This window comes from Plodia interpunctella, chromosome 28, assembly GCF_027563975.2.
Source record: "Plodia interpunctella isolate USDA-ARS_2022_Savannah chromosome 28, ilPloInte3.2, whole genome shotgun sequence".
Lineage (NCBI taxonomy): Eukaryota > Metazoa > Arthropoda > Insecta > Lepidoptera > Pyralidae > Plodia > Plodia interpunctella.
In genome coordinates this window covers 3,333,310-3,359,583 of record NC_071321.1, presented here as the reverse complement: position 1 = coordinate 3,359,583, position 26,274 = coordinate 3,333,310, and the positions used below count along the sequence as shown (strand labels likewise).

Genomic DNA, 26,274 nt, shown 5'->3' with positions numbered 1-26,274 from the left:
AACCACCCATTAATTTTTATTACTAAAAATGTATTTTCAGATATTTAGTTGACTAGAAAAGTTCCCTGCTGGGATAATTCCGACATTGTGCATTAATTCCTATAAAGTAATCATGTGTTTTTTTATAAATGACAATTTATTTACAACCAAATAAAACCATACTAATCATACCAACCGTAGTTGTAAAGGTCTAAGCATACATAGAGATAGACAGCGGGAAGCGGCTTTATTTTATATTACGTAGTCATAAAGATGGTACAAATAATCTGTCAGGTCAATAATCTTCCCATGATGCATTTATTTCATATTAGCTGCCTAGGCGTGTCCCTTAGTCGCCTCGTACGACATATACGTGATATGGAGTGGTCCTATCTTATGGCGTTCACTACTGTGTATGCAAATATACTTGCCACATGTCGTAAAAGTCACATCAGTTGCTATAAATTTATATTGGTCTGACAAATAGGGATGCGACCGTGCGAAGTGGACACGAAAAAGGAGAAAATCGGGGCTGGCGGAGCCCAGGTCAATTGCTGAGAGAGCAACCGGGAAAACGCTCAGAGAGAGAGAGAGAGAGAGAGAGATAATAAATTCTTACACCAGTTTTAGCAATAATATTCGTAAAGAAATAAATATGTTAGGACGGAACCGTACAAGATACTTCACTGTTACTGTTCTGACATAAATAGATTTATGTCGTTTAACAAAAAAATGATCAACGTTTAGATCATTGAGTAGTCGGCAAATATTAAAGTTTCGACGTTCAAGTACACAATGCAAACATACATACGTTTACTGATGTCATGCGATCGATCAACAAATCTTTACATAATGTAAAACAGTCCTCTGTCGCGTCTGTCTGATCGCTTATAAACTCAAAAAGTATACTGCACGGATTTTCATGGTATATCACCAATGGATAGTGTGATTCCTGGGGAAGGTTTTGGTTATTATTAATCTTTTTGGTAATATATTTTAATCTATACAATTATTATAAAGAGGTAAGCGTTTGTGAGTTTGTATGTTTAAGGTACATCATCCAAAATTGCTAATGGGCTTTATTTTATCTCAATATTTCCATGGAAGCGAAGCCCCGGGCAACATCTAATTTATTGTTTTTATGAGGACGTGTGTACGTATGTTTGTTTGTGCACTCTTTCACGCAAAATCAACGCGACCTATTGTTATGAAATTTGGCACACGGGTAGAATATAACCTGCAATAACAGATGGGTACTTTTTATCGCGAAATTTCCACGGGAGCCAAGCCTCGGCGCGCAGCTTGTTGTATTACAAAAAAAAAATTGTCACAATTTATTTTATTTCAATTTTTTTGTATAAGCATGAGGTAATTTTTTAAATGTTTTGTTTTTCTCATATTTCAATGGAACAAAGTGCAAAAGTTATAAAAAAATTATAATAATTAACAAAGCTGGTCGTATTTTATCTTAACATGTCACCAAACTTCAAATCCGGCTAAGCAATAATCCAGACAATACATATTTGTATTTACCATCACGTCCATGATAAATTAACACTTACATGCCAATTTTGTCCGTCCGTCAGTCCATTGATCACGTGGTGTTTTTTGATAATTTTAAATCTATGATACATAGTGAGATTTACGGCATATCATCTCAGCAGTGGTCGTTCAGAAATGCTAGTAGTTTGCAGCTTTGGTAAACATCATTTAATTTAGAAAAGTGCCCGAGAAATTGGGCCAATTTCTGAATAAATGATTTTTGCAATAGCATACTAATACCATTCAAGTTTCGAACTTACTTTGGGCCTAACTCAATCTGTGTGATTTGTTCATATATACACCATACATCATACCTACGTCCTCAGTTTGAAAGGTTTTGAATTGATACGTTTAAAAACTCAAATTCAAAATTCTTTAATGAACTAACAGGATGACACACAATACACACACATCGCTTATCAAAATTTTACATAAATAAAATTTAGTCTACTGCCGACTTCCAAAGCGCACATATATGTATATAATACGTTTATAGAACACACTTTTTGTTTACTTTGAGACTATGTACTTTATTTACTACCAGCTGCGCGCCGCGGTTTGCCTTGTAAAATTATTAAAAAATAAAACAGTACAGTAGCGCCATCTACTTATAAAGCACGAATAGCTCAGGCTTTTAGACCAAATCCTACGGAATCACGTACTTTTGGGTTATAAAGTACCCTATCTGTTAATCCATTAAGGCATTAGCTGCCTAAATAACAAATTTTATAAAAAATGGCTTGGCCGTTTGAGCATGACAAAGTGACAAACTTTCGCCTTGATAATATTAGTGGGATGAGATTAGAAAAAATATGTATGTAGAAACAAGAATAGAAATACTAGTATCGACTTCGCTTATATATATAACGAAAAGGTTGAACGTCAATGTTAGCTTTTAACCGCGGCTTCGTCCGCGTAAATTTCCCACAAAGTACGTATGTCAAACTACATTTATGTAAAATAAGAAGAGGAAGATTGCCTTAGCAAATAATGCTTCAAGAGGTAACAGACATATAAAATTACTTTAGTATATATTATATTATTCAGGATGACTTAGTAAAAAAAGTTGGGTCTATGTATTTCTTTCAATGTCAAGCTAATACTGTCGGTCAATAGTGGATTTAGCAAGTAAACTCGATTTTCCAACAAGTCCCCGGCTAAAAACAGTACCGCTTTAAACGTAGACGATATTTTTGCAAGCTCTTATATAACTTTATATGCTACAGCATGTTCGGGTGGAATCTTGAAGCACAACTGAAACAGATATCTTCAGGCGATTGTATAGAAAATTTTGTACACCATTTAGTTCAGATAACATGACCTAATTGTGCAACCAGGATTGCCTCACTACGAAGGAATTCTTCAATGGCAACACATGATTTGAATCACGCGTTGAATGAAACATGATCGTGTGTCAAAAAAGACATTTTGTTAAAAACAAAACTTGGGTTGCACTCCGCGAGCGCCGGCAGAAGTGAAAACTTGAATATTAACGTATAGTGTCCTTACGAATCGTGTCCTGACGCGAGTTTAACATTTTTTACCCATCACAAAAATAAATAAATAAATAAATATATTGAGACGAATCACACAGATTGAGCTAGCCCCAAAGTAAGTTCGAGACTTGTATTATGGGATACTAACTCAACGATACTATATTATATAATAAATACATATATAAATAAACATCCAAGACCCGGGCCAATCAGAAAAAGATCATTTTCCATTATGACCCGACCGGGGATCGAACCCGGGACCTCTCGGTTCAGTGGCAAGAACCTTACCACTGCGCCACCGAGGTTGTCGCAAGTGGACAACGTCGCTCAAGAAGTTTTCACTTCAAAAACCTTTATTCTTGATTAATCGCCTTGGCCGCACGCACGTTACTACAGACTTATATACATATTAACCACTAGCTTTTGCCCGCGGCTTCGCACGCGTGAATTTCAGTTCTTAGAAATGTATCTAATTTTGCTACAGGACCCTTCTCATTTTCCGGGATGAAATGTCTATAAGATGTTAATCCGGGATTCTGAGGCATTTTTGATTCATAATTAGTTTTTCAATTATCCTACGGGAACCTGATAATTTACCGAGATGAAATGTATCTAAGATGTTAACCCGGTATATAAGGTACCTACATACCAAATTTCAAGCAAATCGGTCCAGTAGATTTCGAGTGATGCGCGTTCAGACAGACAGACAGACAGACAAAAATTTCCAAAACTATATTTTCGTTATCTATATCAGCAACTAAGTATATTCCATGAAGAATTTAAAAAAATATATCCAATGTACAAATTTGGCCTTTCTTCAATTTTATCACATGTATCGATTTTACCATATATATTGTTACTCAACACGTGACTCGACTATTGTTTATCACAACCAGAATAACCAGTGGATCCGATTAATTGGGGTACCTTGTAGCAACCTGGAACCAGAAATAACATGGCAGATCATTTGTTTCGGGCGTTTCTTTTTTTCGAGTCGAAATTGCTGACAAATCGTATTAATTTAGATCAGTAGCCGTAGTACAAAATCAAAACAAAACGATAATCAAAACAAAAACAAAAGAAAAATCAAAACGATAATTAAATGTCACTTCGGTTGATCAGTTTTATTCATTACGAGATTTACTTTTTTTTTCGGTCAATATCAAAAATCATTTCTAATATCCTAACTAATATTATAAATACGAAAGTAAGTTTGTTTGTTTGTTATCTATTCACGCTCTTTCTACTCAACCAACCTTCTTGAATATTTATATACATATAGTTTGAAGTATGGAGAAGGTATATATCTTTCATCTCGAAAAAATAACTGTTAAACACGCGGGCCAAGCCGCGGGCAAAAGCTCGTAGGTATTTTATAATAGAAATGCTTTTTGACTCCGTGACGTCACAATACATTACTGTCACACAAGCTCCATATTAAATTTTGTTTTTGACATTAGAAAATAGTATCTGATTTGACTAGTTGGAGAATAGCCAATTGCCTTGTCATTGGCTTAAGGACTTTTATGGTGGAGGAAGGAATGAGGAGGGAAAACTAAAATTAGAGTTTATGACGTCGCGAATCCCAGGATCGGCGTTAACAAGTTTTGTTAGACAAATAAAAAAAAACTGTTGGCACTTTACTAATATTACGTTGTGTATTTTTGACATCTTACGACTTTTCGATCAGGGTCACGTGTTCTGACGAGAGTTCAACATTTTTTACCGATCACAAAAAGTGCACAACGACGCTGAAGAAGTTTTCACTTCATATACCCCCGACTTTCATTATTCATTTCGCTACAACTTTTTAACGGCTGAACCGATTTTGACCAAACATGTCTAAGAACCACCGCATAAAAATTAGCTATTAAATAAAGAAAACCGAATTCAAATCGGTTCATACGTTGATGAGCTACGGTGCCACGTACACAGACAGAGACACTTAGCGGTGAAACTTATAAAACCCCTCTTTTTGCATCGGGGGTTAAAAATAACCTTATTCCGGTGTGATTTTAGAACCAGCCACCTGCCTGTCGTCAACCATAGGATTGAAGAACCATAAGATTCATAATAATTTTTTTCCATGGTTGTGACAAGAAGAATCACATCATATGCGTATGCTATCAGCTGTCAAGGATTTATCCCTTAGTCGCCTCGTACGAGGATCCACGGGAGGATATCTTCCTATTTATACTCCCTATTCTGGAGAGGAACTACACGTCACTAAAATAATACTCCTCTATAATAAAATAAAAATAATTTGTTGTCAACACACGGTAAAATTGTTAACCGCATCAAACGAGTTACACTGATCTTTATCAGGTGGTATTAACGATTAATTTGCAATGAATTTTGGTATCGTACGAGTCGCTGTATTACAGAAATAGAAATGAAACAGTACCTTTGTCAAGGAACAGTAATAATATTATGTACCTAATTTAATATTTTTTAAAGTAAAAAAATTATGGGCTTTAAGTTTTAATGGTTGAATTTTAAGTACCGTCATTCGGTTAATCGTTTTGACCCATAAACTATTTGATGTGCGTCGAACTTTATTTTTGAGGTATGATTTTGTTACCTAAGTGCATCACATATAAGAAAATCATTAAATAATTATGAAGCAATTAAATGGGGTTATAAAATCGCAGTCGGATCTTTGAAAAGGTTGTTTTTGCTGACCTTGGGTTCCGAGGCGTCACAGCTCCGAACGTATCCAGGAACATGCGGAGATGAGAGAGAGATCGTAAAAGATAAATAAACATACTTTTAAGTTATAGGAAGTGTTATAAGAAAAATACGGAACCTCGAAACAAACCGCTCGCGCTTAGCACTTAACCTCAATTCGGGTTCGCGCGTGAATTTAAGGTCGGAATTATGTAATCGGATGTGAATAAACAACACATTTTATTACGTGAAAAAAAGAGAGAAAACACGAGTTTGACTGACGACTGATTATGGCTAAAATGAAATAAAAATAATATTTTTTTTATATAATTTCGATTTTCGAAATATTATTTTTATAAAATATATGTAACTAGTTACTCCCCGGGGCTTCGCGTCTGTCGGTTTTGACGTGAAAGACGGACAAAGAAACACACTTTCACGTTTATAATATTAGTATGTAGGTATGGATTTTAATTAGATGTTGTTTTGTCCTAATAAATGACTTTTAGATTTAACTGCCTAGGCGTTCGTATAGCTTCTATATACAACTTTCTACTTTCTATTCTATCACTATTATTTTATAAACGCGAATTTAGCGGTTGGAAATTGTTTGAGCCTTTCACGGAAAAATACCTCTTTTTTAATACCAAATAGACATGCGGCCTTGATGGTAAGTGGGCCTATCACCGCGGCCTATCAACGCCTGCAACACCAGGGTTGTCACGCGCGCGTTACCAACTTTGTGTCCTGGGATATTTTGCCACAGCGCCCTGTAATCACACCGCCTCTCTCACCCTTCAAACCGGAACACAATGCAAGCACTGCAGTTTGACGGCTGACATTGATGAAAGTGATTTGTGACAGATTGCCTTTGTATGTCTTCCTCGCGGTTTTTTAGCGGTTTCATTGTAGGCTGTGACGCCCAGGTTCCGAGATCGAACTATTTTTCATTGTCGTGTTTTATTGATAACATTCAGTCAGTCTGTTCCGCTTTAAAGACTAAAATGCTGGACGTATTTTGATGAGATTAGGTATGTATGTAGTTAAAGACCCCCATTCAAACATAGGCTACATTTTTACACTCATTTACGAAATTATCTTGGTTTCTTAAATGTAATCTTATTACTTTAATTGAATAACTTTCTTTCTTTCTAGTACATACTTACCTAAGATTTTGTATGTTTTTAGTCCCCATCAAAGTATAATTGAAACGTTTATGACGTCACTACCGCCCCAAGCCATACAAGCTCCATACAATTTTCTGTTTTTGATCCACGGAAAAAAGTATCTGACTTGATATCAACTACCCTATTATGTTAGTACATAACTTAAACTGTGTAAATTTTTTGAGCCTTTACCTAGTTTGGTGCAAATTTTTGCTTGTAGGTCAACCGGAAATGTCATAATTATCAATTTAAAGGCTTATTTTGAATGGACATCACATCGGCCTAAGTATATGTAACCTCTATTCTGAATAAATAATTATAAAATTACGAATATTTACCACACCGAGGTCGTGCCAGTTGTAATACGATGGTGTCTGTCGAAACTTTTTGTAGAAACACAATTAAACAATCATAAGCGGCGTGTGGTTCCGCCCTAGAAAAGGACCATTCCAAAGGCTCTCGTGGATGTCCGGACACATCACATTTGATAGGCAATAGCATCCCCAAAGGGGGTTAACGTCAGGCAAGCAGCGAATTATAAATGCTAAGCCAAATTTCCAAAATTTAATTGTTTATTTTATACGCGAACCCTTGGGCTTTATAGGCGTCACAGCTCCGAATTAAACAAACATAAGGCAATGTGATTACGGCCCATTGCTTTTCCTATTTTATTGTTTCTTTTCGAGTGTGTTAAATATTAACACCGGTATTAGATTTTATTAAAGCTGCCAAAATGCATTGATTTTTACGACTGCCTACCGCCATCTAGTGGCAAGTAGTCGCATAAATACCAGTGAACTTACTACGTTTTCCTTCACCAGAAGCAGGTGGTGGTCAAAACTATTAATGTGTCAGATTGATACACAAAACTCATGTGGCACGAGTAGGATTCGAACCTGGGACCTTTCGATGTCAGACGAACTAACTAATTACTGCCTATACAAAATTTGACATGAAAAAGCGCCCGTGAAGGTCTAATCTCTGAATAAATTATTTGAATTCGAATTGATTTGGATTAGCTCTTCTTGTAAATTTGTGGCTGAGGTGTTTACTCCGGTTTTTTTGGGAATTGAGCATGATTTGTGAATCTTAGTTTCCATGTTGATTGTTTACTAACTGCTATTGTATGAAGATCAATTTTTCTTCTACCGTAACCGGTTACGAATATAGTTTCGTACGCGGACGAAAGAGCTGTGATATTAAATTGCAAAAAAATCAAGTGAATATATTATAGTGAATATAATATATTTGAATAACCGGTATTAGTGGCCAAATCATTTCTGCTGTTGGCCGTAAATTTCCGCTTGTTCCAAGATATACCTAGTTATAAATATACTTATTAAAATCTAGATAATTATAGGTTGTTTACTGTTATTTCATTTCTTAGTGTTATTTACGCTAGCTTTGTTGCAAAACATCGGAAGTTTACATTATGATTATCATTATAAAAACTTGAATATTAACGTTGTGCATTTTTGACGTGTTGCGTATTTTCGATCAGAGGAATTAGTGTGGGTTTGCATTTCATTTCTCACCATCGAATCGATTCGAAGTGAGACGCAGCGATCCAATCATATTGTTGCGTCACAATGGCGCAAGGGTAGGGACATAGGGTACTCGTACCATTAATCCCAGACCTACCTACCTTTAATCCCAAAAATAACTGTTGCCGTGGGAAATCCACGCGGGCGAAGCCGCGGGCAATAGCTAGTATATACATAAATATCCGAGACCTAGATCAATCTGAAAAAGATGGACGACCTCAAGTTTTTACTTGGTTCCAGCTGAAAATCAGCGCCTTAGCTCGATACCATATGGCACCATGCTGAGCTGGTCGCCATTTCGGCTGACATTTTGTGATCTATATTCGATACTCTTTTGTATTGTATCCGTAGATAAAATTAATATATTTCTTTTATCTGTAGCGGGAGCGAGGTTATCAAGCTCGACCGAAGGGAATATCTTTCCGCCAGGCTAGGTGTTGCGCCTGGGGAACCGCACGGCTCCGACGGTGTCATGTCGGAGGTTGTATGTATGCTTCCAATCGAAAACGCACTGTCTGCGCGGTCTAGGCTTGTTAGCTTCTGGTAGTGAGTCGGCCGTAGTGCCATCTGTCCGTAGATGTCGTGGATCACTTATGTGGCTTGTTATTCGTTGCGTATGGTCGTCTTTTTACATCTGCGGGCGTTGTACATGTGGCGTGGTAGATGTCGTTACATATATTTATTTTTTATTTTATTTTATTTTATTTGGGAAACATACAATCGCCTTACACATAAAAATATCAATAATAAAATAACACACCAGTAAAGTTTCCACAATTAATTACCTAACTCAAATGTTTTGAGCAGGTAGGTTTTGTAAACATAATATTTAAAACATTACAAAAATAAAATTAAAAGTTCCTTGTTTACTCTAAAACCCTAATGAAGAATTACAAAAATAACTATTAGGTAGAATAAAAGTGTTACTATTTATCTTTGCTAAAAATTATTGTTCGTAATTTGTTTTTGTTAAAAGCAGCAGAGCGAGATATCTATTATTGTACCTTTTACTGTTAATGTTTAATGTTTGGATTTGGTGTCTACCGAATGAATAAGATGATTTCTTTCTTTTCTTTGTTTTCTTTCTTTCTTTAGCAATCCGCCATGATATACACGATTAAACATGATGTACTTAAACACAAACCTTTTGCAAGGCACTTCGCAATGAACAAATATACATACCTATATGAAATATACATAAAACGCCAACTTAATTGTAAGGAAAGCTGGTAATATTCAAATGGAAGTGCAATGTCGAAACTCAATGTTGTACAAAAATAAACAGACCATAACATCTGATCTTGGGTGGTTTACAGAGCATTTCGACCGCTGCGGCCGCGCTGTTCATTACGATCCGTCAATTTTCGGAGGAAATTATTTCCAAAATCAATCATTCCTAAAATTAACATTACCACAGGACCTACAGATTGATTTGTAGTATCTACAAATCAATTTGGCAAAAATATTTTTTTTTTGTATGAATGTGTGTCACGCGACAACTTTCGATTCGAACCGCTGGTCTGATTTTGATGAAATTAAATAGGCATGTGGGATCTGTCAATAGATTTTTTAAGTTCTTGGGGCATCAAAATCGGTTAAGTCGTTTTTTTATAAAAAAATATTGTGTACGCGAGGTCTAAGTTCGCGGCGAATCTAGTTATTTGAAAGTCACATAACAAAATTAATTCTTGTCTTTGTTGAAATTTGAATGACGGCGCGACCGTAGCGGTCGAAGCGCTCTGAGAACCACCATTTGATGTGTACTCTTGGGCGTAGTAGCAGTCCAGTGGTTAAGACCGCCTGTGAACCCAATGGTCTTAGGTTCGAATCCAACTACCACATGAGTTTGTGTACCAATCTGACTTATGTAGTTTTCATAGACCACAACTTGCTTCTTCTTTGAAAAGAACTTCTTTTTTATGTCGCGTGTCTACTGGAAGAAATTTTTTATAGCAACGCCTTTGTACTTAGCTTACTGTTTGTAAGTTTATATTAACACTGTTATGTTGTGTACATAAGGAAACAAGTCCCTTACTAAGTATAACAATAATATAACTTGCGAATTATATACAATGAATCGTAAAATATATTTATGTGTTCATTCATTTGAACAATATTATGTAATTTACGACATGAAGGCTTCCATAACTGATAGCGTGTTTAGTTTTGTAACATCATAGAATATGAAGTATGAATCTCGTCAAATGACAATGCTCGACTGAGCAATGGCGCACGCGCAGAGCATATGGCTCTATACCCTGATTTTTAATTAAGTACACGGAATTCTGACATTTCATAAATGTTGCCAACATTCAAACAGCCGAGCTGATAATTTGAGTGAAATAAATAATAACATATACTTAATTAATTTTACGTTTCAATTATAAAAACTAAAATTCATCATCAAAGCGAGTGTAAAAATTAATTCAATCAGCCTAAAGGCATCTGACATGAGTTTTACAACTACGTACCTATCCATCTAGTGGCAGGTAGTCGCATACACACTAGTGAACTGAACTGTCCACCAGTGTGCAGGTTTCCTCACGATGTTTTCCTTCACCGGACGCAAGTCTATGAATATAATATACTTACTTTACTAGTATAGTTCGAGTTAATCCTATTATATATATTATAAGGGCGAATTGCGAGGATGTGTATGTAGTATGTATGTTTGTTGCACTTTCACGCAAAATCTTTTGGACAGACTATGATTAAATTTGGTATATACACGGGAAGAATGTTATATTGTGGAATAACACATAGGCTACTTTTTATCCCGAAATTCCCACGGGAGCGAAGCCCCGAGGCGCAGCTAGCAAATATGTACCTACATGGAATTTCAAGAAGATCAACAATAAGATGAGCATTAATTTGAGGTTATTTTTGACGTATATAGAGAGAGTTGGACAGTGACATACACTGATTTATTTAAAAAACAATGGCTAAAAAGTGTTATATGTATTTGAGGTTATAGCTAAATATATAACTACTTATAAATGACATCGTGTAACATATTGACTTTCTACTTTATTACCAGAAGAAAATCAACGTGATTATTCATGCTTTCACAGATTATATCATACTTTAATAGTTACTTTTAAATTTATCCATCTTATTTATAGGTTACTAGTTGTTGCCCGGAGCATCGCTCTTGTGGGAATTTTGAGATAAAATATAGCTTATAGTAATCTTGGATAATGTACCTCTCTAATGGTGAAAGAATTTTTGAAATCGGTTCGGTAGTTTCGGAGATTACCCGCCTCAAACATACAAACTCACAAACGCTTACCTTTTTATAATAATAGTATAGAAGTATAGATTGTCAATATCTCGGGTTCTAAGCAACATATCGCGATGAAACCTATACCAGATTTTAATGCCGGCTCCACATTGTCGATGAACAGTTCGCCAAAGTTTTGGCGGATCCTGTATACATTGCTGGTTTTACATTGCGCTAAATAAAATCGCTCATACTAACTACGACGCAATCGTGTCGGCATGTGTCCGAATTCGGCGTTAATGTGGAGCTGGCATAAGTTAGACCTTCCGCTATATAGCTGTGAAAACCACATCCAATTCCATCCAGTACTTTGTGCGTCATGCGCAAACATACATACAGGCAAAAATTCTTTAAAAAAATTGTTTTGCTATTCTTATTTAATATCTCCTATATACAGACATTGTCCACTCACAGTTTTACTGTACTATTTGTAGGTATGTATAGATCTATATTAATCCCCCTTAAGAGATAAATATAATAAATATATAAGGACAAATCACACTGATTGAGCTAGCCCCAAAGTAAGTTCGAGACTTGTGTTATGGGATACTAACTCAACGATACTATATTTTATAACAAATACATGTATAGATAAACATCCAAGACCCGTGCCAATCAGAAAAAGATCTTTTCCATCATGACCCGACCGGGGATCGAACCCGGGGCCTCTCGATTCAGAGGCAAAACCCTGTTAGCACTGAGCCACCGAGGTCGATATTCAAAAATAACATAAAAAGAAAAAAAATCGCATTATAATTTATAAATAATAAAAATAAATCTTTATTTATAACATTACACGTACAGATAACATGAACTTTGAAGTCTGTGTTCTTCAGACTTCCCACACTGTTGATACAATATGAATTATCAAATAACTTAATACTAAAAGCATTAAAAAAAAAACTTAAAATCTGGCATTTTTAGAATCCGGCAATCATGGAAACTGGCCTTTAAAACTCATCTGACATTTACATAATCTGACAATTGTCGACTAAACCCGTATTGGTTTAGATACTTGTTGGTTACATAACACTTACGAAGAGATCTTTAATAGCATCATAATCCGATTTTAATCTCTGTATCAAAATATTTTTGAATTCTGTATGGCCGGTAGAAGTTCCTCATAATATAATTAGTTCTCTACTAATTCGACTAGAAATGAATGATCGTAATTGCCGATTAAAAACTTAATAATATTGTTACAGACATGCAGACGGACATTCAGTCGAGCAATACTAAGGAAGGTGGCGATATAACCTATAAGGATATGGTGGAAGAGACTTCGGTGATGGAGGAGTCACAAATACAGAAGTTTTTCTCTGGGACCACTGTTCTTGCGACTGGTGGTACTGGTTTCTTAGGGAAACTGTTGGTTGAGAAGTTGTTGAGGTGAGTGTACTGTTCGATTATTTATTTATTTAACTTTTTTTTTAAATACAATGAAAATATTTACATTTAATAATCTTAATTTACATTGTGGTTATATATATAGAAATTAAAAGTAATTAAAACAAATTATTACAAAAAAATAAGAAAAAGAAGGGTTAAATTTATTTACATATTTACAAAAATGCCAGTCCCTGCAATTCGTTACCTTGAGGTAGCGTGCCCATAAGGCTGACAGCATTGCCACGTTGAATGGCAATGCTTAATCTTTGGTCTAGATACGTATATGCCAGCCTTTTGGTCACCTGTTACCTCCATGATTTTAGTGGAGATTATTTATTTAACAGTTTATGTACACAGACAGATATACAAGAAGATGAATGTTAATAGGAAAGTACGTAGGTGCTGTACCTATTTTTCTAATGAAATGTCTTCCAGCAGACCAATTAAGAAATCTAGTTCTTACTAATATTATCAATGCGAATGTTTGTGAGGATATATTGTTTGTTACTCTTTCACGCAAAATCTACTGAAATTTGGTACATGGATAGAATATAACCTGGAATAACACATAGGGTACTTTTTATCCCGAAATTCTCACGGGAGCGAAGCCCAGTGGCGCAGCCTTGTACCTTGATGATTCTTTATGCGAAGTTTCAAGTTTATATATACGTTTAAAACTGTTAGATTGATTCTGCCAATATTGCTATTTTCTGAGAAAATTCATGTGAGCATATATATTAGTGTTGATTATCGTTATATTTCTACATCAAACATCACGCTTATAATCGTGAGTTGTCAATTTTCTAAAGCAACTGAGTATAATAAATTGAGTGGTGGGTCGTTGACATTTTTCGAGCCAACGAAACTCAACTGTTTTTGTTCAACTAGCAACTAGCTATTAAACCAGTTGGCGTTGCCAACTGGTTTGATAAACAACGTGGCTTTGTTTTTTCATCTGTTTCGTAGCGTTTTTGGCTTAACGCATTGCACGTAGACAAAACAGTTTAGAACAATAATAAGTTAGAAAAAAATACAGTTTTTTTCTTTCACACTACAGTTCTATGTTTGGTTGTTTCCGTGGCGCGCCAAGCTCGCGCACGTCGCTCGCGCCGCGCGCGTCTACTTTGGAAGCAAACCAGTTTGGCATTCCAAATACTTTTGCAGTTATTATTAAACCAGTTGAATCGTTAAGCATAGGAAACAGTTGAACAAAATAGTTAGTTGAAACAACGCCCACGACTAATAAATTGTCCTCACCATAAATCTCTTATCTCCGTGGTCTATTTACACGCCTCGAGGCGTCACAGCCATTAATGCAACCGGGAAAAAGGAAAGAGAGAGAGAGAGAGAGATTTCTTATTTATTTATTTAAATTATATACCAATATTTATATTATAATAATTATTTATATTATAACAATTATTTATATTACCTATATACCAATTTGACGACCTCGGTGGCGCAGTGGTAAAGTTCTTGCCACTGAACCGAGAGGTCCCTGGTTCGATCCCCGGTCGGGTCACGATGGAAAATGATCTTTTTCTGATTGACCCCGGTCAATAGCTCAATCTGTGTGATTTGTTCTAATATATTTATTTCTTTATTTATAATTATTTATATGGTATAAAGAGCAGACTTAATGTTAAAAGCATTCTCTACCAGTCAACTTTCGGGAAAAATAATTTTTATAGCGATAGGTGTAAATATGAAATATGAATAAATAAATGAGACTAATTAGATATATAGCTAAACAGATATTTAAATTAATAAAATACATATCCCAACTATCCAACTAATATTAAAAATGCGAAAGCAATTTTGTTTGTTATCTCTTCACGCTCTATCTACTCGACCAATCTTCTTGAAATTTAGCATACATGTAGTTTGAAGTACGGGGAAGGGCATAGGGTACCTGTCATCACAGAAAAATAAATGTTCCCGAGGCGGAGCCGCGGGTGAAAGCTTGTATACATAAAAATAAATAAATAATGTAAGAAAATAATATCTTATTCTGTTGTGAAATACTATTAAGGTTATAGCGGACATTTTTCTTTAAAGATTTTTACTGTGACGCTGTGATGCAATATTGTTAATATAATTAGGCAAGGAATAGTTTGTAAGTAGTTTTTTATTTACTTAATAATGTTATATTATAAAGGCGTAAGCCAAATCTTCATTTCTTGTCTTTCTCTTTTTCACTTTCTTCTTTGTCAATCAAACTCATTTTTCCTCGTGTCATAGAAGTAGATTTTCTGCGTTTCCAATCAATGTCATAATATGTACTTATAAATGTCAATTATGTACTTTATACATGGAATTAGTAGGTACTTCGAGTACTACTTAACATCACAATCCATAACTTTATATTAAAATATTTTGACGGTGAAATCAAGTTCAAATTCATGTGTTTCCCCAGTTTAATGATACGTTTCTTAGTTTTAAATGTTTGGAAGAGTGAAAGACGGACACGCATATTTTTATATCCGTAACTGGACACGATTTCGGTAAAGAATATGTTATAACCTCCTTTTAATAGCCCGGTAAAAGGTCCAAAGACTAGCTAACAGCGACAAGGCTGACTTCAAACGTGAGTCAACATACGCGTACGTTTTACAAAATATGTGGCCGGACTGATTTAAATTGAAGGTTTAACTGATGGCTGCTTTGTGGCTGATTTATAGCTTATCACCCGCGGCTTCACCCGCGTGCATTTCTCTCGTTAATACTTTTTCCGGTACACAATTATGATAGGCGAAAAATCGTGATTATATGAACATTTATTTTCGCATTTATTTATAGTACTTACAAGTTGTTCGCCGCGAACTTGACCTCGCGAACACAATAAAGTTTTCAAAAACGACTGAACCGATTTTGATGGCCCACGAAGTTAAAAATTCTATTGACAGATTCTATATAGGTTTTACCTTAAATTTTATCAAAATCTGACCAACGGTTTGAAAGTTATCGCGTTGCAAACATACATACATACAAAAAATGTATTTTTGCCCCAAGTAGAAGCCCGGCTTCGCGCGGTTATTAGCCTGTTTTGTATTTTATACATAAAAAATCTTAATAAACTATCTAAATATCAGTGAAAACTGCATCAAAATTGGTAAGAGGTAAGCTTAGAAACAGACAAACGTTGCGTCTCAAAGGCGCGCTGCGTCATGCGATTGGCCAGCTGCGTCTCACTCACTGCGAATCGACTCGATACTGAGATGTATATAGCAAAGTGGGACTACGCGCTGTAATGTGTCATTATATTAGTACAGATTATATTTATAGAGGTCATGTTTTATATTCTAGTCACAAGTTCAAACAATCGAGATATGTAGTTTACACTCATTTATTCACAAAAGGTATGGAAATTGTGGTTTGAAATTAGAATATTATGTATGTTCTTTGCATACTACGTACCTATGTAAGTTAGACGAAGAAGGACATAGGCTACAAGTCATCTCGCATAAAGAAAATTCACGCGGGAGGAGCCGCGGTCAAAAGTGTCAATATAATTTAATCGATTTCATTCACACATGATTCCTAATTTTTTTTTTGTTTCTATTTTAGTCTTTATAACTCTAAAAATCGTGACGTCATACAAACTCCATACAATTTCATATCGAGTGTGCTATTGCTAACACTGGCGTCAGATTTTATTAAAGTCGCCTATAGGCATCTGACACGAGCTTTACGACAACCCACCGTCATCTTGTGCGGCGAGTAATCGCAAACACTCTAGCGAACTTAAACTGCAGGTTTCCTCACAGTGTTGGTTGGTTCCAACCAGTGTTGGTCGATGAAAACTAGGTACTTGTGTAAAATAACTGTGGGGGTCTTTATGAGACTAATAGAAGCCAAAACAATTGTTTTTTAGAATCTTTGTCTGTCAGTCTGTCTGTATGTTTATTCGCGCATCACGCCAAAACTACCTATTACTTGGAATTTTAACAGCGTGCGATTTTAACAGTTGCGGATTGTCTAACTTAAAAGCCTCGCGATACATTGCTTAGAACCCGAGATTAGCAACAATAAGTAATGAACGGTCGCACGACATTAACGCGGACGAAACCGCGGACAATTGCAGTTTGATAAATTACGTTTACTGTTACAAAGGTTCTATGAATTTTTATTAAGCCACATGGGAAAATACGTTCCAACAATGTTATGTAAATATTCTGATATGGACGTCGCGAATCGCATATAAAGTGTTCCATGTGCGATCCTATTTCTGATATGTTTAATTTATAACGCTTATAAAATATACAATTACACACGTCATGGTACTAAAACGGAAACGCGTCATAACATCATTGATATTGGTGACAGTTTCATAATAAAACTATCTTTTGAGCCAGGTATGATGCAGGGTGGCCTGTTAGATTAATAATATATTTGACGAAGCGTGTGGCGGATGCATTTCTGTACACTTTCTGACGAAGCATATTGCGGATGTGGCGACATCTACAACGGCGCAGGTGTAAAAAGCCGACCAAATGCAACGAATAACAAGCCACACAAGTGGTCCACGACTCTACGGACAGATGGCACGACGGTCGATTCGCTACTAGAAGCTAACAAGCCTAGACCGCGCAGACAGTGCGTTTTCGATTGGAAGCATAAATACAACCTCCGACACCTTCGAAGCCGTGCGGTTCCCCAGGCGCAACACCTAGCCTGGCGGAAAATTTTCCCTTTGTGGCGGTCGGTCGAGCATAATCACCTAGCTCCCGCTACACGGATATTTCAAATTGTATTAAATAGTTACTACATAAATAAATTTTGATAGATTGATTGTTATATAATATTGTAATTTAAATTATATTAGTTAGGATATTAGTTGAGACCGAAAAACTGAAAAATGGATTGAACAAATCTGAAATTTATTTTAGGACTTTGTTATAGAGAAGTTATGTCTAACGACATAAAACTTATAGTTTGCCCGCGGCTTCCTCGGTTTACAGTTTTTTCTTCATATTAAAATGCGATTGGGATAAGTATAGTTGAAGTAAAATATCCAAAGCGCATTCAAAATACACACAGCGCCATCTAGTGTTGTATTGCAAAGTTTTTTATTAGCATTTAGCGCCACCTATAATTTTAACTATGGATATTTATATTATATTAGCGAATTTTATTTATATTAGCGAAGACCTGTTATTATTGGAAATCTTTGATGTATTTCCATTTTTTATACTGTTAAATAATTACTGTTAGTTTTCCTTGAATAAATAAATAGATACATATACCTATTAAAATATTTAATACTTCTACGTATAGCGCATGTCTTTCTCCGTACCTATTTGAAAGAAATATCTCAAAAATATTGGTTTTTGTTGCATAATGCGTGAAGAGGTAACAAACAAACTTACTTTCGCATTTATAATATTAGTTGGGATTGGGATTATACACTTATATCTTCTTCAGGAATCGTAATATCTTTTGGTGAAAATCATACAAAAATCCGTCCGGTAGTTTTTCAGTTTCTCGCGTTTATACAGACAGACGCGACAGGGATCTTTTTTTCCATAATATGTAAATAGGTTTTTATCTATCCGACAAGACAGGAAGTCAAACGCAATAGTTCAAGAACTGCAAACAAATATTGCAATGTTATGAGTAAATATTTGCCCGCGACCTGTGACAAGGTTCGTTTAGGTTTAGTGTACCAACTAGTCGGACATATCTTGTGCAATACTTGTGAAGTGAAGGTCGCTCGTCCTACCGGTAGTACCAAGTAAATAGGGATTATAAAACAAATGTTATGGTTAAGCAACTTTTTCAATGGTCGGTTGCGAGATGGGTGGCCTAAAATGCATGTATACAGTATGTGTTGTAATTCCGCCATTGTTAATTGACGTCTTTGAAGAAAAGGCTGCGGTAAAGTTTGTTGCGCCGCTTCTTCTTCACCTGCGCTTTAGTCAGTAATACTAATTCTAAATTTATATATATATATATATATATATATATATATATATATATTCATCCCATCCATGATTTTTCGTACCTACGCGCAGCGTTGGAAATTTTGATGCGTGAATCCGTGTGCCCACTTTACCTACAATTCGTTCTTTTCTCATTGAAATCATGACGTGAAGAAGTGCTTGTGAAGGTCTAATTTCTGAATAAATTATTTGATTTGATTTAATTCTTTGTTATCTACGAATATCTGTACTGCTTATTATTATAAATATAAGGTATAAGCGTTTGTGAGTTTGAGGGTAATCGGAACCAAAACTACCGAACCGATTTCAATAATTCTTTCACCATTAGAAAGGTACGTTTACCAAGATTGCTATAGGTTATATTTTTTCTCGAAATTCCCACGGGAGTGAAGCCCCGGGTTACATCTATCTAGTATCTAATACAGAATGACAAAAGTACTATATCAACTGTCCCTCCCTGGACCATCAGCTAGCTACGCCCTTGAATTCTATCTGAATCTAATGCAACGTAAATTTTAGTGATCCTTGTACTTTAGATAGGAAAATTGTCCAAGAGTAGGGACATCAACTTAATATGGCACTTAGTAGTCGGCGTGACCAACCAATCGTGTATGAGGAAAATATTTGTGAAAAAACCTAAGTAACTACCCACCGATCTAAGTAATATACATAGTGTTGGTCTGGGACTCGTATTAAAATGAGTATTTGAATACGTAATACGTCGTAAATCGTACGAGGCGACTAAGGGACACACAGCCTTAAATGGCAGCTGTACCTCGATCGTTCCAGATATTTTTTAACGCTTCAGTTACAAGTTTCTCCAAGAAATCTATTGTTTTGACAGAGGCAACGTTCGTTTATGATCCAATTGTAATCAAGAAACTGTAAAATTGTTTTCGCGATAGCGAAACGGCTAAAACTAACTTCTAATTCTAACTAATTCTAAACTAATTAAGTTGATATTATTAGCGAGGTTGGAGGACTGGGCTTTTAGGCGTCACAGACGAGAATAATATAAGAAATGCGCTCAGACTGGTGGGAATTTTGAAAATGAGACTTATAAAATGGGAGTCGTTTTAGAACTCATCGTTCGCCTTTGAAGAAATTTGTTGCGCCGCTTCTTCTTCACCTGCGCTTTGAAAGTCAGCGGGTAAACTGACGTCAATAAGTGACGTATATCATTCTAAGGTTAATAAAGATTTGAATTTATTTTGAAAATATCTTCGCCCCTCCTGTGTGACTTTCGGGATAATAAGTACCTACCCTATGTGATATTCCAGGTTATATTCTACTCGTGTGCCAAATTTCATAACAATCCGTCCAGTATATTTCGCGTGAAAGAGTAACAAATACACGAACACACATACATCCTCGCAAACTTTCGCATTTATAATATTAGTAGCATATTAAAATTACTCACTATTAGAATTAATTACTGGAATATTCTAAACACAAATTAATCTAGAATTCGTGTTACATTTAATGTTAATTGAAAATATCATTACATTAATTATCTGTTGACGTACAATATTGATTAGGAAAAAAGACGTGATTATACTAGAAATTTTTGTGAAACGGAATAACCAATTACTTTAGGTTCCGGTGTCATTAATAAAAGGTTTTTCTAATTGTTCCCATTGTGGGAATTTCGGGAATTCCCACTACCACCTGGAAACAAAGTTTTAGGTCTTCTTTCTATCTTATCTCGTGTGTTATCGCTAACACTGGTGTTAAATCTTATACTAGTTGCCTAAAGGCATTTAACATGACTTTTATGTCTACTTAGCGAGTCTAGAAGCGGTGGTGGTGTAATGGTTAAGACGCCCGCGTGTGGATCGAAAGGTCCCAGGTTCGAATCTTACTCGTGCCACATGAGTTTGTATACCAGTCTGTCTCATGTATAATAGTTTTCATCGACCACCAATTGCTTCCGGTGAAGGAAAACATCGTGAGGAAACCTGCACACTGGTTGATTATTACCTTGTGTGTGAAATGGAGAAGGCAATGACATACCACTCCATTACTAATGCCAAGAAAGTTGTTGTGTGTGTTTAACTCCACGTAATGACCACGACCCTCAGCCATGAGGAATACGACTATGATGATGAAGCGAGTCTAGTGGTTTTAGGTTATAAGTATTCGTTTCATTAAATATGATAGCATAGGTAATCTGTCGCTATACAGCAGGGTTTGCATTGTTGTGTTCCGGCATGAAGGGCGAAGGAGACGGTGTGATTACAAGGTACTCTGACAAAAGATGTTAGGACACAAAGTTGGCAACGCGCGTGTGTCAACCCTTGTTGGCGCAGAGGCCTGAATATAGGTTGTGACTGGACTGTATTTATGAGGCGCTGAATTTGTAGATTAGAATTTATTCTTTGGACAAAGTTGCGTACAAGATCTAGGATAAGATGGTGAGTAACGGATGTCCTTTGTTGCCAGGCTTTGGCCGCAACCACCATGGTGTTTATAGGCTGCAGTGACCACTTACCATCCCGGCCGCATGCCTGTTAATCTGTTTGGTAGTATAAAAAAAAAACAGAGACTCGAGATCGTGAAATTGCATTAACTAAATTTAGATTTCTTCGTTTCAGATCGTGTCCGGATATAAAGAAACTGTTTCTACTGGCGAGGCCTAAAAAAAACAAGGATATTGTGAAAAGGCTACAGGAACAATTCGACGATGTGGTAAGCTATATCCTTATCGATATATATTACAAAGTCTCCATGTCGCGTCTGTATGTATGAACGAGAAAAACTCAAAACTACCGGACGGATTTTTGTACGGTTCTCATAGGATGATCATTCCTGGGGAAGGTTTAAGTGTAACGTATAATATAAGGTATGGGCCGCTAGTTAGGCTATTATATTCTATGTATATATAAGAAGGTATTTTTTATTGGTAAATTTTTATTGCATATACATAGATGTTCTAATTAGCTTCCAGCTGCCTACCATCACCTCTTACGGAACGATTCCAATGCAACTCAGTTCAATTTAGGAACCTGAAATAAATCGTATTCATATTGAAAACTAACTCGATGGTACGAATTTGTGATGCTGATCAGTTTAGGTCCCGAACTGCATTGCAATAAGTGATGATGGTAAGCCCCCTGGTCATGGTCATGCATACAGATACAGATGTTCTCTTGGCTCCGTCCCTCACTCCATGGCGATAGGGCGCCAACATTTCCAGTTTCTTCTCCCACATATCTCAACGTTTTTCCGGTTGGTCTTTTCATATTTTTCATATGTTGTGGCGGCAAACTCGCTTTTAGCGAGACTGTCGAACTGTATGAATCTCATTAAACTGTGCTAATATGTTTTCAGCTGTACGATAAATTGAGGAAGGAACATCCAGACTTCCTTCAGAAGATAGCAATTTTGGAAGGTGACGTTGGACAAATTGGTCTTGGTCTCAGAGACGAAGACAGGACTAAAGTTATCAATGAGGTAAGCCTTACTTTCATACTAAATCTAATAATACCCCACTAACATTATAAATGAGGATGTATATTTGTTACTCTCACGCAAAATCTACTGGACCGATGGTTATGAAATTTGGTAGACGGGTAGAATATAACCTGGAATAACACATGAGATACTTTTTATCCCGAAATTCTAGTGGGGCGCAGCTTGTATTAATAAATGTATGCAATATGACTATGAATCTCAGAGTTTCAGATGACAGTTGGAATAGATATAGTTGATAACTTCCAGTTTCGACATTTTAAATTCCTCTCACCAATTTCCAGGTGGAAGTTATCTTCCACGGCGCGGCTACGGTCAGGTTCGACGAGCCCCTGAAGACAGCTGTGGCGATCAACGTCAGAGGCACCAGGGAGATGTTCCTGCTGGCCAGAAACTGCATTAAACTGAAGGCTTTAGTGCACATCTCTACTGCTTACAGGTAATGGGACTTTCTTTATTACTTTTGCGGCGGCGGTGGTGGTTAAGACCCCCGCCTGTGGTCCCAGGTTCCAGGTTCGAATCCTACTCGTTTCACATGAGTTTGTATACCAAACTGACTCATGTATAGTAGTTTTCATCGACCACCACTTGCTTCTATTGAAGGAAAAACATCGTGAGGACACACTTGTTGATTATTAACATTGTGTGTGGAATGGAGAAGGCAATGGCAAACCACTCCATTAAATATGCCAAGAAAGTTGTTACGTGTGTTTCATTCCATGTAATGACTTATGGTCGTGCCCTCATTCATGAGGAATACGACTATGATCATAATTATTATTTATTTTTGAGTCTAATACTAATGCTAACTAATATTATAAATGCGAAAGTAAGTTTGTTTTGTTTGTTACCCCTTCACGCTCTATCTACTCAACCAATCTTCTTTATCTAAATCTTCTAGTCAATTATAAAGAGGTAAGCGTTTGTGAGTTCGTTTGTATGTTTGAGGCTGGCAATCTCCGAAACTATCGAACCGATTTCAAAAATTCTTTCAGCATTACAAAGGTACATTATTCAAGATAGGCTATATTTTATCTCAAAATTTCCACGGGAGCGAAGCCGCGGTCAACATCTATAGTAACTTAAAATTCGTTTAAAATATCCCAATAGTTAAAGATTATTTCTTTGCAGCAACTGCCTCCAATCACAAATCGAAGAGAGGTTTTATGAATGCCCCCTGCCGGGAGACAGCCTCATAGACCTGGTGGAGACCATGGATGACAAGATCATAAACAACATTACTCCTGGGTAAGGGACTTAACTTCATTATTTTTGGATGTGGCGTCTTGGCGCAAAATGTCATTTTCTTACAATGTCCTTTCTCATAATGTCCTTTTCTCGAAATGTCCTTTCTCAGAATGTCCTTTTCTCAAAATGTAATTTTAATTTAAAAAATGTAGCAACTAATTAATTTGACGACCTCGGTGGCGCAGTGGTAAGATTCTTGCCACTGCGCCACTGAATCGAGAGGTCCCGGGTTCGAACCCCGGCCGGGTCATGATGGAAAATGATCTTTTTATGATTGGCCCGGGTCTTGGATGTTTATCTATATATGTATGTATTATAGTATCGTTGAGTTAGTATCCCATAACACAAGTCTCGAACTTACTTTGGGGCTAGCTCAATTTGTGTGATTTGTCCTAATATATTTATTTTTATTTATTTATTTATTTTTCAGCCTACTCGGCGACTGTCCCAACACGTATACATACACGAAAGCGGCAGCTGAGGACATCGTGCTGAAGCATTCTAAAGGACTGCCCGTCGCTCTCTTTCGGCCTGCAATTGGTAAGTGAAATATCATTATAGTATCTACAATAACACTTATCTGTTGTAGTCAATAAATTGCCACGTTAATTGATGATTTATTATGCAAAAAATATGGTTTTCTTTCTTATCGAGTGTGTTGTTGCTAACACTGGTATTAGATTTTATTCAAGTGACTTTTAACGGTTACCCACCAACTTCTACTTACAAATAGTCGCATACACACTAGTGATAATTGTACTGTGTTGTACTGTAAGTACCATATATTGCTATGATATAAATCTGATGATGAATTAGCCTTTAAAGATTAGATATAGAAATAAATTTGATTTTGTTACAGTTATTGGAACAGCAAAGGAGCCTGTGTCAGGATGGATCGATAATGTCTACGGACCTACTGGAGTAAGTCTTCGCTTCATTTCTCTTTTATGTTCTATTTTAGTATTACGTAGTAATTTTGTAGTATATTCGGTATATTAATTTTAAGATTACTGTTGTGTCGGTGGGAGTGACTTCAATATATGTCTATTCTGAACCATTCTATTGATCTCCTTGTATAAAAAAATTTTTGTAACCTTTATTTGATCTGTGTAAGCTCTGGTTGATCTCTTCCGCTTATATTTTACTATAAATCATATTGAGGTCTCTTTTTCGCATATTCAAATTCAAATTCAAATTCAAAATTCTTTATTCAATTAAGGATGATATACATCACTTATTGACGTCAAAAAATTACTTTAACTAAGTCTACTGCCGACTTCCAAAGCGCGGGTGAAGAAGAAGCAGCGCAACAAACAAGCAACAAACAAACCGCAGCCTTTTCTCCAAGGACGTCAATTAACAAATATAGGTTATACATATATTAAAAATTAAGAGGACGAATTGACATCATTATTAAAAATGTCAAAATTAAAAAAATATATTGAAAATTAACACACAAACTATTCGTCATTGGCATACCCGTTGTAGCGTTAAATATGTTGGCTTGATTGAAGGGAAAATTTAAGCTTAAGAAGATTACAATTGTCAGTATCGAAGTGTATATTTAAAGTACACACATATTTGTGATCACAGATACAAATATTTGCCCGCGCACGAATGATGTACACTATAGATAAATCAGAATCTGGATTATCATATCAATTTAGGGACAAATGCAAACGGTACTTTAATAATAAGTAAGACATACCCATTACAGGTGGTAGTCGGTGCGGCAGTTGGTCTGCTTCACGTACTAAACTGTGACCCTAAAGCAGTAGCGGATCTAGTCCCAGGGGACATGGTGGTCAACGCTTGTATAGCGACTGCGTGGAAGACGGCGAGGGAGTACCCTGGGAACCATGAGGACGCTCCACCTCCTGAGTTGGTGCCGCCAGTTTACAATTACGTATCTTCGGAACAGAAGCCTTTAACATGGGGTAATTATTGTCTATTCTACTTAATTTTATTGTATATTAGCGGCCTGTTCCTGCTTCGCTTAGGTAAATATAAATAAACAAATATAAATATATTAGGGACAAATCACACAGATTGAGCTAGCCCCGAAGTAAGTTCGTGACTTGTGTTATGGGATACTAACTCAACGATACTATATTTTATAACAAATACATATATAGATAAACATCCAAAATTATAATAAAAATAAATTGCCTATGTTAATTCACAACATCTCCGTGCCAAATTTAATCAAGCGGGCCAGTAGTTTTCGAGTTTATTCATTACAAACAAAAATACAGATACTCTTTCTAATATTAGTATGAATTGGCCAACGAGCTTGCAGTTTGCCAAATGGTAAACTAGCACCGTAGAGCATGGATACCAACAAACCTATACGAGTTACCGATGTGTAGCTAGTTTAAAAAAAAAAGCGATAGACTCTATTCTACTGTCCCAATGTTGAATCTATTGGAGTCCGCAGTGGGAAGTTTATTTCATAATTTAGTTTGGCTTTACTTATAGTAGTTTAGGCAAAAGAGTCACTTAATGTGGCGACATCTACCACGCCACATGCACAACGGCGCAGATGTAAAA

The 26,274-nt window shown here is 36.1% G+C and overlaps 1 protein-coding gene across 2 annotated transcripts in view; it reads left to right on the top strand.

Annotated features, from left to right (window-relative positions):
* The window catches only part of LOC128681693 (fatty acyl-CoA reductase wat-like), a 36,592-nt gene that overhangs the window by 7,396 nt on the left and 2,922 nt on the right, over positions 1-26,274 (top strand). For both annotated transcript variants that reach the window (XM_053765799.1, XM_053765800.2), the window contains exons 2-9: positions 12,880-13,063; positions 21,600-21,693; positions 22,336-22,458; positions 22,761-22,915; positions 23,608-23,724; positions 24,155-24,264; positions 24,584-24,645; positions 25,442-25,661. In XM_053765799.1, the coding sequence (XP_053621774.1) occupies positions 12,882-13,063; positions 21,600-21,693; positions 22,336-22,458; positions 22,761-22,915; positions 23,608-23,724; positions 24,155-24,264; positions 24,584-24,645; positions 25,442-25,661 (1,063 nt within the window). In that variant the 5' untranslated portion in view covers positions 12,880-12,881. The remainder of the gene's footprint in view (positions 1-12,879; positions 13,064-21,599; positions 21,694-22,335; positions 22,459-22,760; positions 22,916-23,607; positions 23,725-24,154; positions 24,265-24,583; positions 24,646-25,441; positions 25,662-26,274) is intronic.